This window comes from Jaculus jaculus, chromosome 7 (genome assembly GCF_020740685.1).
Source record: "Jaculus jaculus isolate mJacJac1 chromosome 7, mJacJac1.mat.Y.cur, whole genome shotgun sequence".
In the NCBI taxonomy this organism is placed as follows: Eukaryota; Metazoa; Chordata; class Mammalia; order Rodentia; family Dipodidae; genus Jaculus; species Jaculus jaculus.
In genome coordinates, this window is record NC_059108.1 from 2,590,893 (window position 1) to 2,610,006 (window position 19,114).

The window sequence follows — 19,114 nt, forward strand, 5'->3', positions numbered from 1 at the left end:
CTACATTTCTTATAGACACACTGGTTATAGTCCATCTAAACCAATACAAACTAGAAACATTAGATAATGGTATTTCTTTTTTAGTCGTTTTGTTTTTTCGAGCTAAGGTCTCACTCTAGCTCAGGCTGACCTGGAATTCACTATGTGGTCTCAGGCTGGCCTCGAAGTCATGGCAATCCTCTTACCTCTGCCTCCCAAGTGCTGGGATTAATGGCATGTGCCACCATGCCTGGCTCATGGTATTTCTTTAATAGGTGAGCACACAGGATACCGCATCATCACATACACATGCATACACACCATAATTCTACATATTCTGTGCACACGCAAAAGGGAACACTGGTGGCTGGAGAGAGATGGCGCAACAGTTAAGATGCATGCCCACAAAACCAAGAACCCAGGTTCAATTCCCCAATACCCAAGTAAAATCAGTGGCACATGCATCTAGAGTTTGTTTGCAGTGGCTAGAGGCCCTGGCAGGCCCATTCACTCTCTGTGTCTGTCTCTTTTTCTCTCAAATAAATATTCTTTTAAAAAGGGGCATAATGTAGCTGGGCGTGGTGGCGCACGCCTTTAATCCCATCACTCTTGAGGCAGAGGTAGGAGGATTGCTGAGAGTTCAAGGCCACCCTGAGGTAACATAGTAAATTCCAGGTCACCTGAGCCAGAGTGAGACCCTACCTCGAAAAAAACAAAAATAAAAACAAAAACAAAAAGGGGCATAATGTGGGCTGGAGAGATGGCTTAGCGGTTAAGTGCTTGCCTGTGAAGCCTAAGGACCCCGGTTTGAGGCTCAGTTCCCCAGGTCCCACGTTAGCCAGATGCACAAGGGGGCGCACGCGTCTGGAGTTCCTTTGCAGTGGCTGGAAGCCCTGGCTCGCCCATTCTCTCTCTCTCCCTCTATCTGTCTTTCTCTCTGTGTCTGTCACTCTCAAATAAATAAATAAAAAATGAACAAAAATATTTTACAAAAAGGGGCATAATGTGTTAATACTCAAATATATGATAACTGTCATATTGTTACTGTTTCTCCTAATTCTGGTCAAAAAGTATGCCAGCATGCTTTCTGTTTTATGGGAATGAATTAGGAAAACCACTATCTCTTCCCGCTATTATTTATTTATTTATTTTGGCTTTTCAAGGTAGGGTCTTGCTCTAGCCCAGGCTGAACTGTAATTCACTATGTAGTCTCAGGGTGGCCTTGAACTCATGGCGAACCTCCTATCTCTCCCTCCCAAGTGCTGGAATTAAAGTTGTGCACCAGCATGCCCTGCATCTTCCTGCCAGTCTAACAACTGTGATTTCAACTACCATTACATACAAAGAATTTCAGGTTAGTACTCTCTGTACAGCATAAAACATTATGAATGAATAAAGAGGTACCAGTTGCAGTCCGGTTTGCATTGCTGGTAGAAATCACCCAACCAAGAACAGCTTCTGGGAAAAAGACGTTTATTTTGGCTTACAGGCTCGAGGGGTAGCTCCACGATGGCAGGGGAAAATGATGGCATGAGCAGAGGGTGGACATCACCCTCTGGCCAACATCAGGTGGACCACAGCAACAGGAGGGTGTGCCAAACACTGGCATGGGGAAACTGGCTATAAAGCCCTTAAGCCTGCCCCCAACAATACACTCCCTCCAGGAGGCTTTAATTCCCAAATATCCATCAGCTGGGGAGCTAGCATTCACAACACCTAAATTTATGGGGGACACCTGAATCAAACCACGACATTCCACCCCTGGCCCCCATAAACATACATGATGTAAAATACAATGCATTCAGTCTGACTTTAAACCCATAGTTTTTATCAATCCCAATGATGTTCATACATCCCCATAGTTCAAGATCTTTTAACTGATCCATAATACCAAAAAATAACCTCAAAAAACCCATAATGGCACAGAATAAATATTCACACTGCAAAAGATGGCATTTGGTATAGCACAGAAACAGTCAACCAATACAAGATTTAAAACAACCAGGGCAAACATCAAACTCTGTAGCTTCAAGTCTAGCAACTCTAGCCAGGGACAAATCTTCAAGTCTGTTAATTCTAACTATCAACAAGTCTCTGGCATTCCAATTCCGCCCCTCCAGCTAGGCTACTCACAGTCCTGGAAAACTTCATCGGGGCCGGCAGCACCTCAGCAGCCATCTCATGGTCCCGGCATCTCCACTGCGAGCCACGGTTCATCCTCATGGCCCCATGAGGTCTCTATGCAGGCAACCAGCAAACCTGCTTCACACTGCCCATGGCCATTTCCAAAACACAAGACCGTGTTGCAAACTCAATGACCCTCTTTCCAGCATTTCTTATACTCCACGATACCAGGTAGGTGCCAATTTGTTAATCCAGGGGGAATTAAAGCAGACTTTGAAGAACAGATACTCCTTGAGCACTCAGGCCCCTTCAAAAGAGTCTACATTCTTCTTGTTGCCCCAGCGCAGGTCAGCTAGCCCAGTCTCAAAGGTTGTAATCTCTCAATTGCAGCTGAACGGGCAACATTCACCCAAAGATTTTTCTTTCTGTGCCATATCCCTCTGCACACACCAATTCATTTCTACGCAAAGCAACCCTGCACAACTTCTCAGGACTTGGGCACAAGAGCAAGCTTCTCACACAAACTGCTAGCCCAGTCCACGATGGCAGGGGAAATGATAGCATGAGCAGAAGGTGGACATCACCCCCTAGCCAACATAAGGTGGACCACAGCAACAGAAGGGTGTGCCAAACACTGGCATGGGGAAACTGGCTATAAAGCCCTTAAGCCCGCCCCCAATAATACACTCCCTCCAGGAGGCATTAATTAGCTGGGGAGCTAGCATTCACAACACCTAAGTTTATGGGGGACACCTGAATCAAACCACAACAGTACCCTCTACATAACCTTTTTTTGTTGTTGTTTTTTGTTTTTTCGAGGTAGGGTCTCACTCTGGTCCAGGCTGACCTGGAATTAACTATGTAGTCTCAGGGTGGACTCTAACTCTCAATGATTCTCCCACCTCTGTCTCCCAAGTGCTGGGATTAAAGGCGTGTGCCACCTCGCCCAGCTCACATAACCTTTTTTTTATATTTTAAATTCCAAGCTGAATGACAAGTGATAGAGAAAATGCTTTCTTTTGTTTATTATAATTATTTCTCTTTTTCTATAATGAATTCTCTGGGTGTGACAAAGGCAAACACCACCATTAGAAGTCTTTTCCACAGAGGAATGCCTCAGTGGTAAATTTCCTGCTTAGAATTCACCAGTGAGGAGCTGAGGGGAGGCATAACTCAGTGATGGAGGGATTATCCTAGCATGGACAAGTCCCTTGGTTCTCTCCCTAATACACACACACACACACACACACACACACACACACACACACACTCATTACAAATCACAATGAAGATAATTATCAAAATGAGTATACCAATGATAATAAGAAAAGCCTTTATTAAACCCATAATGTATTAGGAATAGGTCTAAGTTCTTTATATTTATGAATGTACTGAGTGCTCAGTAAACCAATGCATACATGATTGTATATGTTCATACATAAGAATAAAACACCACCAACATAAAATATGTAGAAGAATAAACCAATAGTGATGACCTTTCTACAGTAATTTTTAGAATAACACACAAAGACAAAAGGTAGGTCAATTCAGCAATAAATGTTTTTTGTTTTGTTTTAAGGCAGATGCTCATAGATCCTCAAAGTATCTATCCACTGTTCTGAGTTCTAACTCAAAAAGAGTAACTTTTCTCTCCCACTGCTCTTTCTTTCTCTTCTTTGGATGTGGGCTAAAATCTTAAAGTATGCATGCTCTGGCACTTTGACACTATCATTTCTACCTTTTTTTACTTCTTTGCTTTATTCACACCTTCTCTGTGTGCTTACTTTTTCATAGCCATGAGACAGATTTGATATATGAAATGTAACCTTCTGAAGATCCCACTAAGGTACTGAAGGTGAGTAAATGGCAAACTTAACTTCTCTTGCCTTTTTGCACCAATGAACGAGTCACACTTCCAGTGGTTTCACTTGTCTCTCTGCCCCTCTTCTCTGTGTGCAAAGGCTGCATCATCCTAAGCTCCTAGGCCAAATCTTTCCTTTTTTTTTTTTTTGAGTGCATATGTAATGCCTGTCTTTCTTGGGTTGCTTTAAGATTCTCATCTATCCCTAGCTGCTGGGGTATTTCACTTACTACTGCCATTCCCTCAGAGCCAGAAAGACTTCACATTAAAAAACCCAAAGATAAATTTAGGGTCATATAAATGAAGACAGTTGTTATAATTACAAAAAGTTAAAGGTAACGACAATAGAAATAATAACCATTTAAAATATATATTAAATAAGCCACTAAAATAATCAAAATCTATATTTGCTAGTAAGGCAATTTGGCTGTTTTTAGAATGATAAAATCAGGTAACTGATGTAGCATGCATCCCAAAATTATACTTCCTTAAAAAATAAAGTTGAGCAAATTTGGTTATACAAATTTCAGTCATTATTCATAATTAGTATGTTCACAGTCAATTTTGGTTTTTTAGCTTTTGATATTTTTTTGAATAACAATAGCCTTGTGAAATGAAACAAAAAGACCAACACTGACCTCAAATACACCATTACAAATCTGTAAGAATTTGAAACTGTCAAGGACGCACAATTTAAACACCGTGATACTAGTGCAAGCACCAAACATATAGTCCAGAAAACAAGAGTGCTAAGACACAAGCCAATATAAAAGACAATGTAATATTTCCTCAAACGATGGGGAAAGAAATAGCATCAGTATGAAACTGTGGCATGGATGCCAACTTAGACTCTGCAATCCTAACCTACAGCAAGATACCTTTGGGCTAAAAAATGTAAAATAAAGTGAACAAAAGTTAACTAAGGAGCATGAATGCTAGTCATTAGTATGTATTCCCTGATGGCAAACAAGGTCTGAGGCATTACTAAAAGGCTTTTCACATTCCTTTTAGTTATAGGGCTTTTCACCACTGTGAATTCTCAGATGTCGGTTAAGGTTTGAGCATTTATTAAAGGCCTTTCCACATTTATTACATTCATATGTTTTTTCATCTGTGTGGATCCTCTGATGTTGAAAAAGTTTCGAGTTCTGAGTAAAGGTCTTCCCACACTCAAATTCAAAAGGTTTCTCACCAGCATGAATTCTTTGATGTTTATGAAGTTGTGAGCTCTGAGTGAAGGCCTTGCCACAGTCCTTACAGTCATAGGGTTTCTCACCAGTGTGGATTCTCTGATGATTTGTTAGTGCTGAGCTACTACTAAAAGCTTTCCCACATTCCTTGCACTCATAGGGTTTCTCACCAGTGTGGATTCTTCGATGCTGAACAAGCTTTGAGCTTTGAGTAAAGGCTTTGCCACATTCCTTACAGTCATAGGGTTTCTCGCCTGTATGAATCCGCACATGTTGAAAAAGCTGTGAGCTCTTTGTAAACGCTTTCCCACATACTTTACATTCATAGGGTTTTTCGCCAGTGTGAATTCGCTGGTGGTCAATAAGATTTGAACGGTAACTGAAGGCCTTTCCACATTCCTTACATTCATAGGGTTTCTTACCTGTATGAATTCTCTGATGTTGAGAAAGGTAGGAGCTACACCTGAAGGCCTTCCCACAGTCTTTACATTCAAAGGGTTTTTCACCAGTATGAATTTTCAGATGTCGAGTAACATGTGAACCACAGCTGAAGAATTTCCCACACTCCTTACATTCATAAGACTTTTCACCAATGTGAATTCTCTGATGTCGAATAAATTGTGAGTTCTCAGTAAAGGTCTTTTTACATTTCTTACATTCAAAGGGCTTCTCTTCACTATTAATTACCTGATGTAAGGTTAGGAAAGTCTGTTGAATGAATGTAGGCATGTACTCATGAGTGGGCTGTCCATGGCTTAAATGCCCATCTTGATATCCTGGTTGTTTTGAAAAGTGGCTTTTATACTCCAGAACATCTCCAATACTAGAGTAATCAAGGCCTTGCCTTGTAAGTCCCAGTATTTCCCTCTGGCATGATTCTATTTCATAAACTTCTTTCTTTAAAGACAGTAACTTGCTTTCACACATTGATTCCAGATCTGAAAGAAAAGAATGTGGTAAATATTTTTTCCTATTTCCATCTGTGAACAGTTAAAACTTCTATGATTGAAATGAAAAAGTTAAAGCAAAAGTATTATTTAATATGTAAATAACATATATCTTGCTAAGATATCTTTATAATCTGAAAGCAAGAACACAGAAATTAACAAGAAATGATACAGGAAACAGAAGGTGGAAACTAGGAATCAGTTATTAGCAATACTTCTCAAATATGAATGTGGGTCAGAATTTGGAAAAGTTGGTCAAGAAACTATGCTTGGGCCATTTTCCATAGTAAACATGACTGAGTATATATAAGCACTGGGAAGATTCTTGGATATTTTGTGGCATAATAAAGAAATGTGGTCTTTTTTTTCTGGACACAGCATTTAGCTATGTAACTTAGGATGGCCTTGAACTCCTGATCTCACCATAGCCTTTTGGGTGTGGAGGTTATAGTTTTATGACACCACATTGACTTAAATTTGATCTTTGTCCTGGTTTCCTGGCAAACAACTAAAAAATCATTGACTTTCTGAATGACAGCAATATCTTTATACTGCTAATGATGTAATTCATGGTATTGAGGTTCATCACCAGCTGAGTTGGAAGTTTTAGCCATCTGACCTTTGGACAGGGGAGAGAGGATGGAGATCAAGTTACCAATGATTTAAGCAGTCATCCCCATGGAAAAGAAAAACTACAAATAAAAACTCTGCACATCAAAGCTCAGTGTAACTTTGTACTGAATGCACTAATGTGTTGGGAGGGTGACATACTTGGACTCCACACAGAGACATACACAATTTCTCCTCACAAGCCTGTAAGATTTTTCTCTGTTTTTTTTTTTTTTGGTTTTTCGAGGTAGGGTCTCACTGTAGCCCAGGCTGACCTGGAATTCACTATGGAGTCTCAGGGTGGCCTCGAACTCATGGCAATCCTCCCACCTCTGCCTCCCAAGTGCTGGGATTAAAGGCGTGAGCTACCATGCCGGCTGTATTCTTTTTTTTAAGAATTTTTTTACTTTATTTTTATTTACTTATTTGAGAAAGGGAAAGAGGTACAGAGAGGGAGAGAATGGGTGCGCCAGGGCCTCCAGCCATTGCAAATGAACTTCAGACGAACGTGTCCCCTTGTGCATCTGGCTTACATGGGTTCTGGGGAATGGAACTGAGGTCCTTTGGCTTTGCAGGCAAACGCCTTAACCACTAAGCCATCTCTCTAGCCCCTAATATGTATTTTTTTTCTGTTTATTTTTGTTTATTTTGAGAGCAACAGAGAGAGGGAGAGAGAGAGAGAGAGAGAGAATGGGCTCATCAGGGCCTCTAGCCACTGCAAACTCCAGATGCATGCACCACTGTGTGCATCTGGCTTACGTGGGTACTGGGGAATTGAGCCTTGAACTGGGATTCTTAGGCTTCACAGGCAAGCACTTAACAGCTAAGCCATCTCTCCAGCCCCTAATATGTATTCTTTATAACAAGACACACACAGAGCTTTCTTAGGTTCAATGAGTTACTTCAGAAGAGTATTAAGCCTGAGGGTAACTTGGAAACCCTGGAACTTAGGACCAGCAGGTCAACTGCAGGTAGCTCCCAAGAGTTGGGGTAGCATCTGAAGTACTGTGGAGCACTGTGAAGTCAGCACCAACAATGGAGTTGTCAGAACTGAATGACAGCACATTCAGCTGGGATGGAAACAGAGTGAGTTCCCTATGTAAGGATTATGGGGTAAGGACTTAGCTTAGGCCAATGATTTGAAATGCAAGCCAACAGAACCCAAATCCCCAGAACCTACATAAAAAGCTATGCTTGGGCTGGAGGGATGGCTTAGCAGTTAAGGTTCATGCCTGCAAAGCCTAAGGACACAGGTTCAATTCGCCAGGTCCCACATAAGCCAGATACATAAGTTGGTGCATGCATCTGGAGTTTGTTTGTAGTGGCTAGAGGCCCTGGTACACCCATTTTCTCTCTTTCTCTCTCAGTTAAAATAAAAAATAGAGATGTTGGCTGGAGAGATGGCCAACAGAACCCAAATCCCCAGAACCTACATAAAAAGCTATGCTTGGGCTGGAGGGATGGCTTAGCAGTTAAGGTTCATGCCTGCAAAGCCTAAGGATCCAGGTTCAATTCTCCAGGTCCCATGTAAGCCAGATGTACAAGGTGGCACATACATCTGGAGTTCGTTTGCAGTGGCTATAGGCCCTGGTGCACCCATTCTCTCTCTCTCTCTAATAAATAAATAAAGAAATAAAAATATTTTTTAAGAATAGAGATGTTTTTAAAAATTCTAAATAAATAAATAAAAAGCTGTGCTCAGCAGTCTGTGCCTGTAACTGCAGTTCTGGGAAGCTGAAGATAGAATCTCTAGGGCTTGCTGGGCAGTCTAAACTAATGAGACAGGCTCTAGGTTCAATGACAGACTATGTCAAGAAAGAATGACAGAGAGAGAGGGAGGGAGAGAGGAAGAGAGAGAGAGAGAGAAAGAGAGAGAAAAAGACAGAGATAGAGAGAAAGACAGAAAGAGAGAGAAAGAGACAGAGAGAGCGAGTGAGAGAGACAGAGAGAGAGAAAGAGACAGAGAGAGAAAGAGAGAAAGAAAGGAGATAGAAAGAAAAAGAAAGTGACTCAGGAAAACATTCAACATTGATCTCTGGCCTCTATAAGCATGCACACATGTGCATACACATAAACACACTCATGCAACACACACACACACACGTAGTAGATAAAATTTGAAAGTAGTAATAGAGGTTTTTATCCACAAAGGGAAAGAACCTAGGAAGGTCTAAGGCACTGCATGCATCTGATGTAGTGGAACAGAGGCACAGATGAGGGATATAGGAGTGGAAAGTAGAGAAGGACACCAGGGTTGGGCCACCACCTTTTCCCAAAGTAGCATTCTGAAAACCAGGAGAGGAAAACAAGTCCCCTCCCCTCCTCAACGTGCCACATGACCAGGAGGCTGCTGCTGACTCAGCACAACTCTGAGATCAGGGCACTCCTGGCATGGGAACAGCCAATAACCAGCAGGGCATCTCCAATCCCTGCTCCTATGCTTGTTGAAGTCCAAGCAATGCCTAGGATCCTGTAAGTGAGAAGTCAGGTCCTGGTGCTGTCTGGGTTGCTTGTGGGCCAGAAAGAGTAACGTCTGGAGGAATGTCTTCCAGCTGCTCAAGAGAATGAAGTTTGTATCCATTCAAATGGGTAAGAGAAGCACAGCATTCTTTAAAGAAAGTGAAAGCGGGCACCCCCAGGCCTCCCTCTGGATTCCTGGACTGGGCCAAACCTTGGAGCTGGAGGAATGAAGTTGTGCTCAAACTCTGGGTCTTTCCTGTTGGGCAGACAGATCTGACTTCAGGGAAATGAATTAATTTAGGTTCTCTTTATTCACCTTGGGAATTTCAAGGTGCCTCAGCTCCCTTTCACAGGACATGCTACTGATTGTGTAGTATTCCCAGAACCTGCTCCAGTGCAGGCAGCTTGAAATCTCTATTTACAGTTCCAGCGACCCAGCAGGGGACCACTACCTAACATGAGGAACAATGCTGGCCTGGCCACCAGCTTGCCAGTGGGACTGCAGTTCTCCCTGTCCTCCCATCCGGTCTGGCTGCACGGATTCCTCTCAATTGTGGAGACAATGCTCCTGTGGCAGCTGGATTTGTCTCTGGCAGTCCTGATTATTCTACAGACCATGAGGTTAGAAAGAGCCAGAAGCAAGCCACTTTCTCCCTTTCAAGCAATCCTCCAACCTCACAGTACGGCAGCATGAGGGCAGTGCCTGTGAAAGCCACAACTAACTTGAGGCTGGCACCTGCACCAAAACAAGGGTGTGGTGACTGCCATGCCAGGTGAGAATACAGAAGACTACCAGCACAGGCTCTTTCCCACTGACGACCACAAGGCTGAGAGGTCTGGGCCAGGGCTTTCAGTACAGTTCAGGAACCGAGAAACCAGGACATCACTCTGGGTTGCCTGAGACAGTACAGACTCCCAAGCTAAGGGCTGGCAGGGCACAGTTTCCAGTAGAGAGGCCACCCTGCCCTGCCTTTGTTATAGCCCCTTCCTTTTTTGTGTATATATATTTTTTTTAATGAGAGAGAGAAGTGGCACACCAGGGCCTCCAGCCACTGCAATCAAACCCCAGAGACATGCACTACCTTGGGCGTACATGCGACTTTGTGCGCTTGTGTCACCTTGTGTGTCTGGTTTATGTGAGAACTGGAGAGTTGAACATAGGTCCTTAGGCTTCACAGGCAAGTGAACTGCTCAGCCACCTCTCTAGTCCTCTTTGTGTTTTTAACATGGGTTCTGGGATCAAGCTCAGGTCTTCATGCTTATAGGACAAAAACAATTTTATCACTGAGCTCCCTTCCCAGTCCCTCAGCCCCATTTCTGCATCTTCTAGGGGACACAATCCTTAGGGCATGATTCCTAGGAGAATATAAGAAACTGTGTATAAATGCCCTGCGGTTAAAGTCTCAGTATTAACAGTCACTATTGTTACAGAATTTCTTGTTAACGACATATGGTGGTGCCTACCTATAATCTCAGATGGACTGAGGCAGGGGGCAGGGGAACTTCAGGTTTGATGCAAGCCTATCTCCCTTGTCTCAAATATAAATAAATAACTGTTACCTTTTGTAACCTCCCATTATAATATTTATACTATCTGATATTTTATATATGTGTTGATAAATAATATGTATTACTGACAAGGAAAACTGATCAATCCAAGAAGAAGATATACTCACATGTGCATATTCACACATAGTATATTATTTATAATGGTAAAAGTCTAACTTTCAAATAACAAAAGACAGCAAGGAGCTGAATTTAGTTATTTTTTGGAGACACTCTTACTATGTAGCTGAGGCTGGCCTGGAACTTGCAATCTTCCTGTGTCAACCTCAAAGAGCTGAATCTAAACTATGGATAAAAGTTTCCTTTGGAGGATAAGTGAAAGGTGCTTTCCACTTCAAATTAAGAGGAGTACTTGAGATGAATAGTCAAAAGAGTAGTAAATGAGGGAAGGGATGAAACATTATACTTGCAAACTCATGCTGAAAGGACTTGCTTTGCTCTCCAGACCTAGTGGAATCTTCCAAAGTATCAGCTCAGAGGTACTGCTTTCTCACCGACAGTTATTACCATATCACTATTCTGTTGAGTCATTGTCACTGACCTGAGCACAGGCCTCTGGTCAACTCTCTGCCAATCATCCAGGGCTCTATACCTTGTTCCAGCAGGGAGATCACTTGAGGCTTAGCAATATGAAGTCCTGCTCATAAGAAAAGACATGGAACATGGTTATGCTGAGGGGAGACAAATCCCATATGCTGACCACTAAAGAAGGGACGTCACTACAGGAACAGCCAAAAAGAAGACGAAGCTTCAGCCATAGCACACCGGAACTGCTCAGTCCCCAAGCTTCCTTTTCAGTCCAGCCAAGACCATTTGTTTGTGAATTAGTGGCAGACATTCCCAAGCAACTGAGAAGTTCATTGTGGAAAAGCAGACATTCCAGAAGGAAGTGAATTATTGGTATAGATGCCCTTACCCAAAGAAACCATATTGCTATAGTTCTCCAACATCACATCTCTGTACAAGTCCTTCTGAGCAGGGCTCAGGCACTCCCACTCCTCCTGAGAGAAGTCTATGGACACATCAGTGAACATCACCGATCTCTGAAACAATAAACACAGGACCTAGCTGTGTAATACTAGAAATACTTCTAAAACTATTGTGCTTTGATTGTTAAGTAAATACTGGTGTCACTGAGAACCAGCATCTTTGGATCTCAGAAATAATTATAGAAAGCCAGGTATGGTGGCACAATAATGAGGCAGAAGGATCACGAGTTTGAGGTAAGCCTGGGTTATATTGCCAGTTCAAGGCCAGCCTGAGCTATATAGTGAGAACCTGTCTCAAACATCAAACAAACAAACAAAAAACTAAACAAGGGGGGTGGGGTGGCTGAACAGATGGCTTAGTGGTTAAGGCACTTGTCTTGTCTGCAAAGCCTAAGGACCAGGTTTGATTTCCCAATAGCCACATAAGCCAGATGTACAAGGTGGCACATGTGTCTGGAGTTTATTTTATAGTGGCTAGCAGCCCTGGTGCACCCACTCTCTATCTGCCTCTTTCACTCTCTCTAATAAATAAAACAAAATATTTTAAAAAACCAACAAGAGACAAGGATACAGCTTATTGGTAGATTATGTGTCTGGCATGCTTGAGGCCCTGGGTTCAATTTCCAGCACCAATTTTTTTCTATGAATGTAAATTCTTTATTTATTTTTATTTTTTGTTTTTTTGAGGTAGGGTTTTACTCTAGCACAGACTGACCTGGAATTCACTCTTTAGTCTCATGGTGGCCTCGAACTCAAGGCGATCCTGCTACCTCTGCCTCCTGAGTGCTGGGCTTAAAAGCGTGCATGACCATGCCCGGCCTTGGCTCTTGTTTTGAATACTTTGTCCTCAGCTGGTGGCAATTTGGGAGGGTTGTGGATTCTTGTGAAGGAAGTATCTTCCTCTGAGGTTTACTAATTCAGACCCCTAGGGGTTCAGAGTTAGCTTGCTCAGACCACTTCCTTCCAGCAGATGTGGAGATGTGACCCAGGCTTCCCACTTGGGCTTGTCATGCTTTCCACTGGAAACCAGAGTAAAATAAACCCTTTCCTTCTAGGAGCTGCTTCTGATTGTTTTATCCCACAAAGAAGAAGGTAACTGCTATAATTCCCTACTACAGACTCAGGGGCATATATCAGCCATAATTTCCAAAGCCTCTTAAGTCAGCTCTGTCAACATTTGGAGCAACCAGTACCATTTTCCATCCTCTCACTGGAAAATGCTATTTTGTAGACTTGATCTTGGCTTGTCCACGTTTGTTCCAAGTAACTCACATCAGTAGCTTATCAAATCACAGTGCAGGGAGAACAAGTTTATTCCACAACTCTACTCTTGCCTCCCTACACACACGATTTCCTTTCCATCACAGTGCCTGGGAGAGGCCTGAGAAGATGCTCAGTCACGTGCTGAATGAAAACATGAATGTTCATTGAAAAAAAGAGGGGTCCTGAGGGATAATATAGGATTATTTAGTTAGCACAGGAGGTGACTGGGACCAGAATCCTGAAGTGAGTCTGTTACCCAGAAATGTTACCCAGGATAAGGAAAACAAATGTAAGCGTTGTTTTTTTCGATGTAGGGTCTCATTCTAGCCCAGTCTGACCTGGAATTCACTATGTAGTCTCAGGGTGGCCTTGAACTCACAGTGATACTACTACCTCTGTCTCCCAAGTGTTGGGATTACAGGCATGTGTCACCATGCCTGGCCTTTGTTTAATTTTGTTTTTGAGATGGGATATCGCTCTACAGCACAGACTGGCTTCAAACTCATGATCCATCTGCCTCAAACTTCTGAGTAGCTGGAATTACAGGCATTAATACCACTGTACCTAGCTCACATAAAAAAAAATATATATTTGACTGTCAAGAAGGTAAGAAGTATCCATTTACCTCAGCCATGGCTTTCAGTACTTCAGGAAATGATTAGATCTTCTCAAAGCTGTTCTTCTGAAGGAATAAAAGACAGTGCTTGTAAAGGCAAGACTAAAATAACTGTACAAATGACATGGCCTTATAGCTTTCAGAATGGTTACATCAAACTATCATTATTTGAACTTTTCTTGGTCTTTTACAATTCTGGCTAGTGGAATATAGAATAAATACTACCTTTACTTTATTCTTGGTTTTATTCTTTTTCTTTCCCCTTGAGACAGCGTTTCATCATGTGCGTCAGGCTACCCCGGAATTCTCAATCCCAAATGCTGGGATTACAGACAGCTACTCCCAAAAGTTGTTGGTTTAAACTGCAATGAACAGGTTCTGGTGGCTGGATCCAAGGGAAGGGAGTCAGCTTCTGTCCTGTCCCAACAGCTAAAGTTCCTACCTCAGTTGGAGTCTGTTCAGACCTGCCTGCCTTAGTGATATAACTGCTCTAAGCCCAAGACTGAGCTGCTATGAGCTCCCATTGAGCAATCTTTTCTCCTCAGCTGTCAGGATGCCTTGCCAGATGCACTGAAATCGGGTCCTTTGGCTAGGAGCACAGTATATGCAGACGAGAAGCAATGACTTCTCTAATGAAATCTTTTGGCTTCCTGCCACAGTTTGGCTATGAAGGCCCCTCACTCTCAAGAAGGCTTGTGTGTTGGGAGCTTGGTTTCCAGATGGTGGTACTATTTGTGGAGGTTCAGGGAACTTTAGGAGAGAGGATCAGGCTGCAGGAAGTAGGTCACCAGAGCTTGTACAGGCGGGAATCTTGTCCCTGACCCTTTCCTGTTTCTTTCCCTGCTTCCTTCTCACCAAAAAATGAACATGCTCTCCTTTGCCACATGTTCCCACCACCACGATGCCCTTCCCGAGACCATGTGGCCACACACTAATGGACTGAATCCTCTGAAACTGTTAGCCAAAGTAAGTCTTTCCTTCCTTAAGCTGTTTATGTCAGATTTGTCACAGTGGTAAAAAAACTCAACCAACACACTTCCCACGCCCACAAAGTTAAACTTCCCCTACCATGTAGGTATGTCCACATACATAGAGGCAAGCCTTACTCTTATTCTCTTAGCTCTGTTTTGATAATACTTTTAAAATGTTTTTCATTTAGTTGAGAGAAAAACATAAAAAGAGGCGGGGGGTGGGGGGAGAGAGAGAGAGAGAGGGAGAATTGGCACACCAGGGCCTGTACCCATTGCAAACTCACTCCAGATGCATGTGTCAGATGCATCTGGATTCATGATAAAATGGAAAAGCTACAGAATATTGCTTATGGAAAAGTAGATATTTAGCCAACCATTTTTTCACTATTTTTTATTTATTTGCAATAAATAAAGAGAGGGGGGGGAGATATGATGGGGCCTTTAGTCATAGAAAACAAACTCCAGATACATGTGCCACTTTAGGCATCTGGGTTCACATGGGTACTAGGGAGTTGAACCCCAGTCACTAGGCTTTGGAGGTAAGTGCCTTGGCCTTTGAGACATCTGTCAGCCCTCTTTTTCTTTTTAAAGCCAATAATAAAACAATTATTTTAAAATTCAGTGTAAGGGTTACCCAAAGAGATGAGAAGGATGCATTTATTCAGGGGGAAGGACTAGCAGAGGTTTCTGGTGTCATGAAACAAATTTTATAAATGCTTCTTAAACAACATGTCTATATTTTTCCGTGTGTATGTACATTCAGAAATCTAGCAAAAGAAACTACTAACTGCCATAGATACTTTTCAAAAAAATTTGGTTTTTGAAGGTAGGGTCTCACTCTAGCTCAAGCTGACCTGGAATTCAGTCTGTAGTCACAGGGTGGCCTTGAACTCATGGCGATCCTCCTACCTCTGCCTCCCGAGTACTAGGATTAAAGGTGTACACCACTATATCGGCTCAAAATTTTTTATTTTTTAAAAATATTTTATTTATTTCAAAGAAAGAGGAAGAGGAAGAGGGAGAGAAGGTACATGCCAAGGCCTCTAGCCACTGCAAATGAACTCCAGATGCATGTGCCACCTTGTGCATCTGGTTTATATGGGTACCAGGGAATCAAGCCTGGGTCCTTAGGCTTTGTAGACAAGCACTTTAACTGCTAAGCCATCTCTCCAGCCCATGTCTTAGGTAATTTTAGTGGAAATATAAAATATGGTTAATACCAGCAAACTCTGCTCTTGAAAATGATGTGTATTAGAGGGAAACTGATCAAAATATTGACAATGCTTCTTTCTTTTTTTGTCTTTTCAAGGTAGGATCTTATTCTAGCACAAGCTAACCTGGAACTCACTCTGTAGTTTGAGGTTTGCCTCAAACTCATAGCGATTCTCTTACCTCTGCCTCCTGAGTGCTGGGATTAAAGGCGTGCACCACAATGCCCAGCTGACTATGGTTATTTCTGAGTAGTAAGAATTTACTTTTGTGGCCAGACGTGGTGGTGAACACCTTTACTTCCAACACTCGGGAATCAGAGGTAGGAGGATCGCCACAAATTCAAGGTCACTCTGAGACTACTTACTGAATTCCAGGTCAACCTGAGTTAGAGTGAGGACCTACCATCCCCACAAAAAAAGAATTTACTTTTGTTCCTTATAACTTCCTGTTTTCAGTATTCCTTTAACTTATTTATGTTAAGATGTATTGTTTAGAAAGAAGCAAAAAAGATGCAGGAAAAAAGCATGTATCTTCTAAATTAATAAGTGAACATTATGTAGAAGACAGGAAGAATACCAAAGTGTGTCATTGTGAAATTTTCCCAGCACATTCGTGAAATGAAAATTTGAAGAACCCATCACTTCAGTCTGTTAAACCAGATCATCCCAGAATAAATAAGTAAAAAGGAAACCCCAATGCACCTAATATTTGGCTTGGTCAACAACATTTCTCATTTTTTCCTCTGGAACAGTAGAGCTTTTGAAGAAAAAAGGAATCATGAGGTTCCAAGCCTTTCAATCAAAGGTCACCCTGGACCCACATCTATCACTCAAGGAGAGCAGGGATGGAGGGAGCAATCTTGGCTGTCATTAGCATTTCCAATGTCAGAGGAAGGATGAAGCCTATGCTGTCTAGAACTAAAATCTAAGGTCTCTACGGGGTTTTCTAGGACAGAAATCTGGAGTCCGCATTGCAGCCACAGCATCCCACACCTAAACACCCAGTGGTGCAGTTATTCACCTACCATAGGGACCCCACACGTACCTTACCCAGTACAAGCACTACACCCTATGGTCACGGCCATATTCCCACCTCCACCCTGAGGGTGCAGTCACGTCCACACGCTTAGAGACCCCTCACACAAAGCACCACACAGTTCTACTGATAAAGGGTGACAATACCACATTCTCCAGTTCCTCTAAAGAGTACTACACACATCACACCTTCCACAGAGCCACTTGGGAAGGGGCCAATTTAAATTACACAACCACACACATCCTCACACAGGCACTGGCGTCCACAACACACGGTGTGCACACACAAGTACACGGTCACGCACACCGAGTACACACGCGCGGGGTCCTACCACGAGGACACAATCACACCTCGGCCACACAGCGTAAACCAGCACACGTTCGCAAGGACAACGCGCACACTCGGCTCTGCGCATGTGCGGTCACGGCGGACCCCCCCGCCCCCCCCCCGCCACATAAAGTCACAATCACGCCCCGAGCCTGCTCAACTCCTACAGGCCGACACCCCGGTACGGCCTGGTTTGTCACTTCAGGCCCCAGCGACACACCTGCAAAGCCTAACGGAGCCCAAGGGTCTAGGTCGCTTACCACGCACTTCCCCTTCGCCCTAGGCCCAGGGTCCGGCAGGCATACGAAGAAGGCGGCCTTGCTCTCGCGGAGGCCTCTGGGAAATGTAGTTCGCAGTGGCGCCTCTCGAGGAACACGGCGCCCGTTCGCGGAGGGCGGCCAGTGCGCAGTGTGGAGGGGCGAGAGGCCGTGATCCATAATCGGGATTGCGAGCTCCAATCTCCTGCATCCAGAGGCAAGCTCTGGCTAAAACTCTCACACGACGTTGGGCCACGTCTTGGACACAAGAGTCCTCCATGATACAGGCCACCCTTAAGGAGCCAATGTATGGTCTCTGAGCAACGAGGTAAAGTCGCCAGGTCTGCACCGGAAGTGGAGAGGACCCGCCACGGATTTCTGGGAAATGTAGTCTCGAGCCGGACAACGTGAGACCCCGGGACCAGGGGAAGGCGGCTGCTTGTGAATCACTTTCTGCACTGAGCCTGCGCGAGTGGCGAAGGGAGTTGGAACCCACAGTGGAAATGAGCGACTAAACTGCCAATTTTGCCTTCTTCCAAAGCATAGGATTCACGATCCATTTATATGGCGTACCCAGGAAAGGGACGTTCACAGACCGGCTATTGTTAGGTACTGGCAGTGTTAGGGGAATTGTGAGCGATAGTCACATACAAGGTTCTTTTAGAGGGCGGTGAAAATATTCTTAAAACTGTGAATGTGCTAACAACAACTAAATTGTACACCACAAGACAGCGTAGGCTAGGACTGAATCCTGGGGACTGAACTACTGCATTTGGTGTGTATCTTCAGGCTAGGCTAAAAGCTAATTTTGTGGTTTTTAAGTCAACTCCACCGAGGTAGCATTTAGATAAAATAGAATACACTGATGTTAAAGTGAACTGTTTGGTGGGGTCTAACAAATGCATTTATATCTGTGTCACCACAACCATCATTATGAGAACCATATTTATCCCCTATCACCTCCCTCTAATATTTCTGTGTACTGGTTCAGTCATGGCCCACCTCCCCATTCCCAGATCAGGTATCCTTCAACTAAAGTTCCTTATAAATGGAATCACATACTAGGAATATATTTAATTTTTTCTTTTCTTTATTTATTTTAGAGAGAGAATGGGCATGCCAGGGCCTCCAGCCACTACAAACGACCTCCAGAAGCATGATTCACATGGGGAATCAAACCTGGGTCCTTTGGCTTTGTAGGCAAGCGCACCTTAACCACTAAGCCATCTCTCCAGCCTTCATTCTGTTTTTATTATGAAAAATATTCCACTATGTAGATCTAACACATTTTATTTACCCATTCACCAGTTATGGAATTTGAGTTTCTAATTTTGGACAGCTATGATAATGCCACAAGGAAAATTGATGTATTTTTGTGTGAATATGTGTTTCGGTTACCCTACATATTATCAAGGAGTAGAATGTTATGGGTCCCATGCATGTGGTGATTCTGCTTAAATTTTGGAGGGACTGCTAAATTGTTTCCCAGTGGCCATACCATTTTAGTTACCATGTGATCTCATTAGAAATGTTTGAGAGTTCTAATTTCTCCACAACCTGACATCACCACAAATTTGCATGTCAACATTATAGTCATTCGATCTCCCTCACATATGTGCATGCACACACACACACACACACACACACACACACACTACCTGTCTCTTCCCATGTGATTTCTTTTTTTTTTTCCAGCTTGAGATGCTGC

At 43.1% G+C, this 19,114-nt stretch overlaps 1 protein-coding gene across 1 annotated transcript; it reads right to left on the bottom strand.

The window, feature by feature from the left end:
* Nucleotides 1-4,070: 4,070 nt before the first annotated feature.
* On the bottom strand, nucleotides 4,071-17,781 carry Znf383 (zinc finger protein 383). Its single transcript, XM_004659946.2, has 5 exons — nucleotides 17,410-17,781; nucleotides 13,614-13,670; nucleotides 11,653-11,779; nucleotides 11,278-11,373; nucleotides 4,071-6,092 (listed from the first exon to the last, which is right to left on the bottom strand). Exons 2-5 carry the CDS (start codon nucleotides 13,620-13,622, stop codon nucleotides 4,972-4,974), a joined length of 1,353 nt encoding a protein of 450 aa, XP_004660003.1. The 5' UTR covers nucleotides 13,623-13,670; nucleotides 17,410-17,781; the 3' UTR covers nucleotides 4,071-4,971.
* Nucleotides 17,782-19,114: the final 1,333 nt, after the last annotated feature.

What these genes read in the sequence shown, in the direction of transcription:
- Znf383 (XM_004659946.2), bottom strand. An exon ending in TAGCAATATGGTTTCTTTGG is followed by an intron (nt 11,374 to 11,652) that starts GTAAGGGCATCT and finishes TCTTATGAGCAG; the next exon opens with GACTTCATATTGCTAAGCCT. An exon ending in GACCAGAGGCCTGTGCTCAG is followed by an intron (nt 6,093 to 11,277) that starts GTCAGTGACAAT and finishes CTTTTCTTTCAG; the next exon opens with ATCTGGAATCAATGTGTGAA.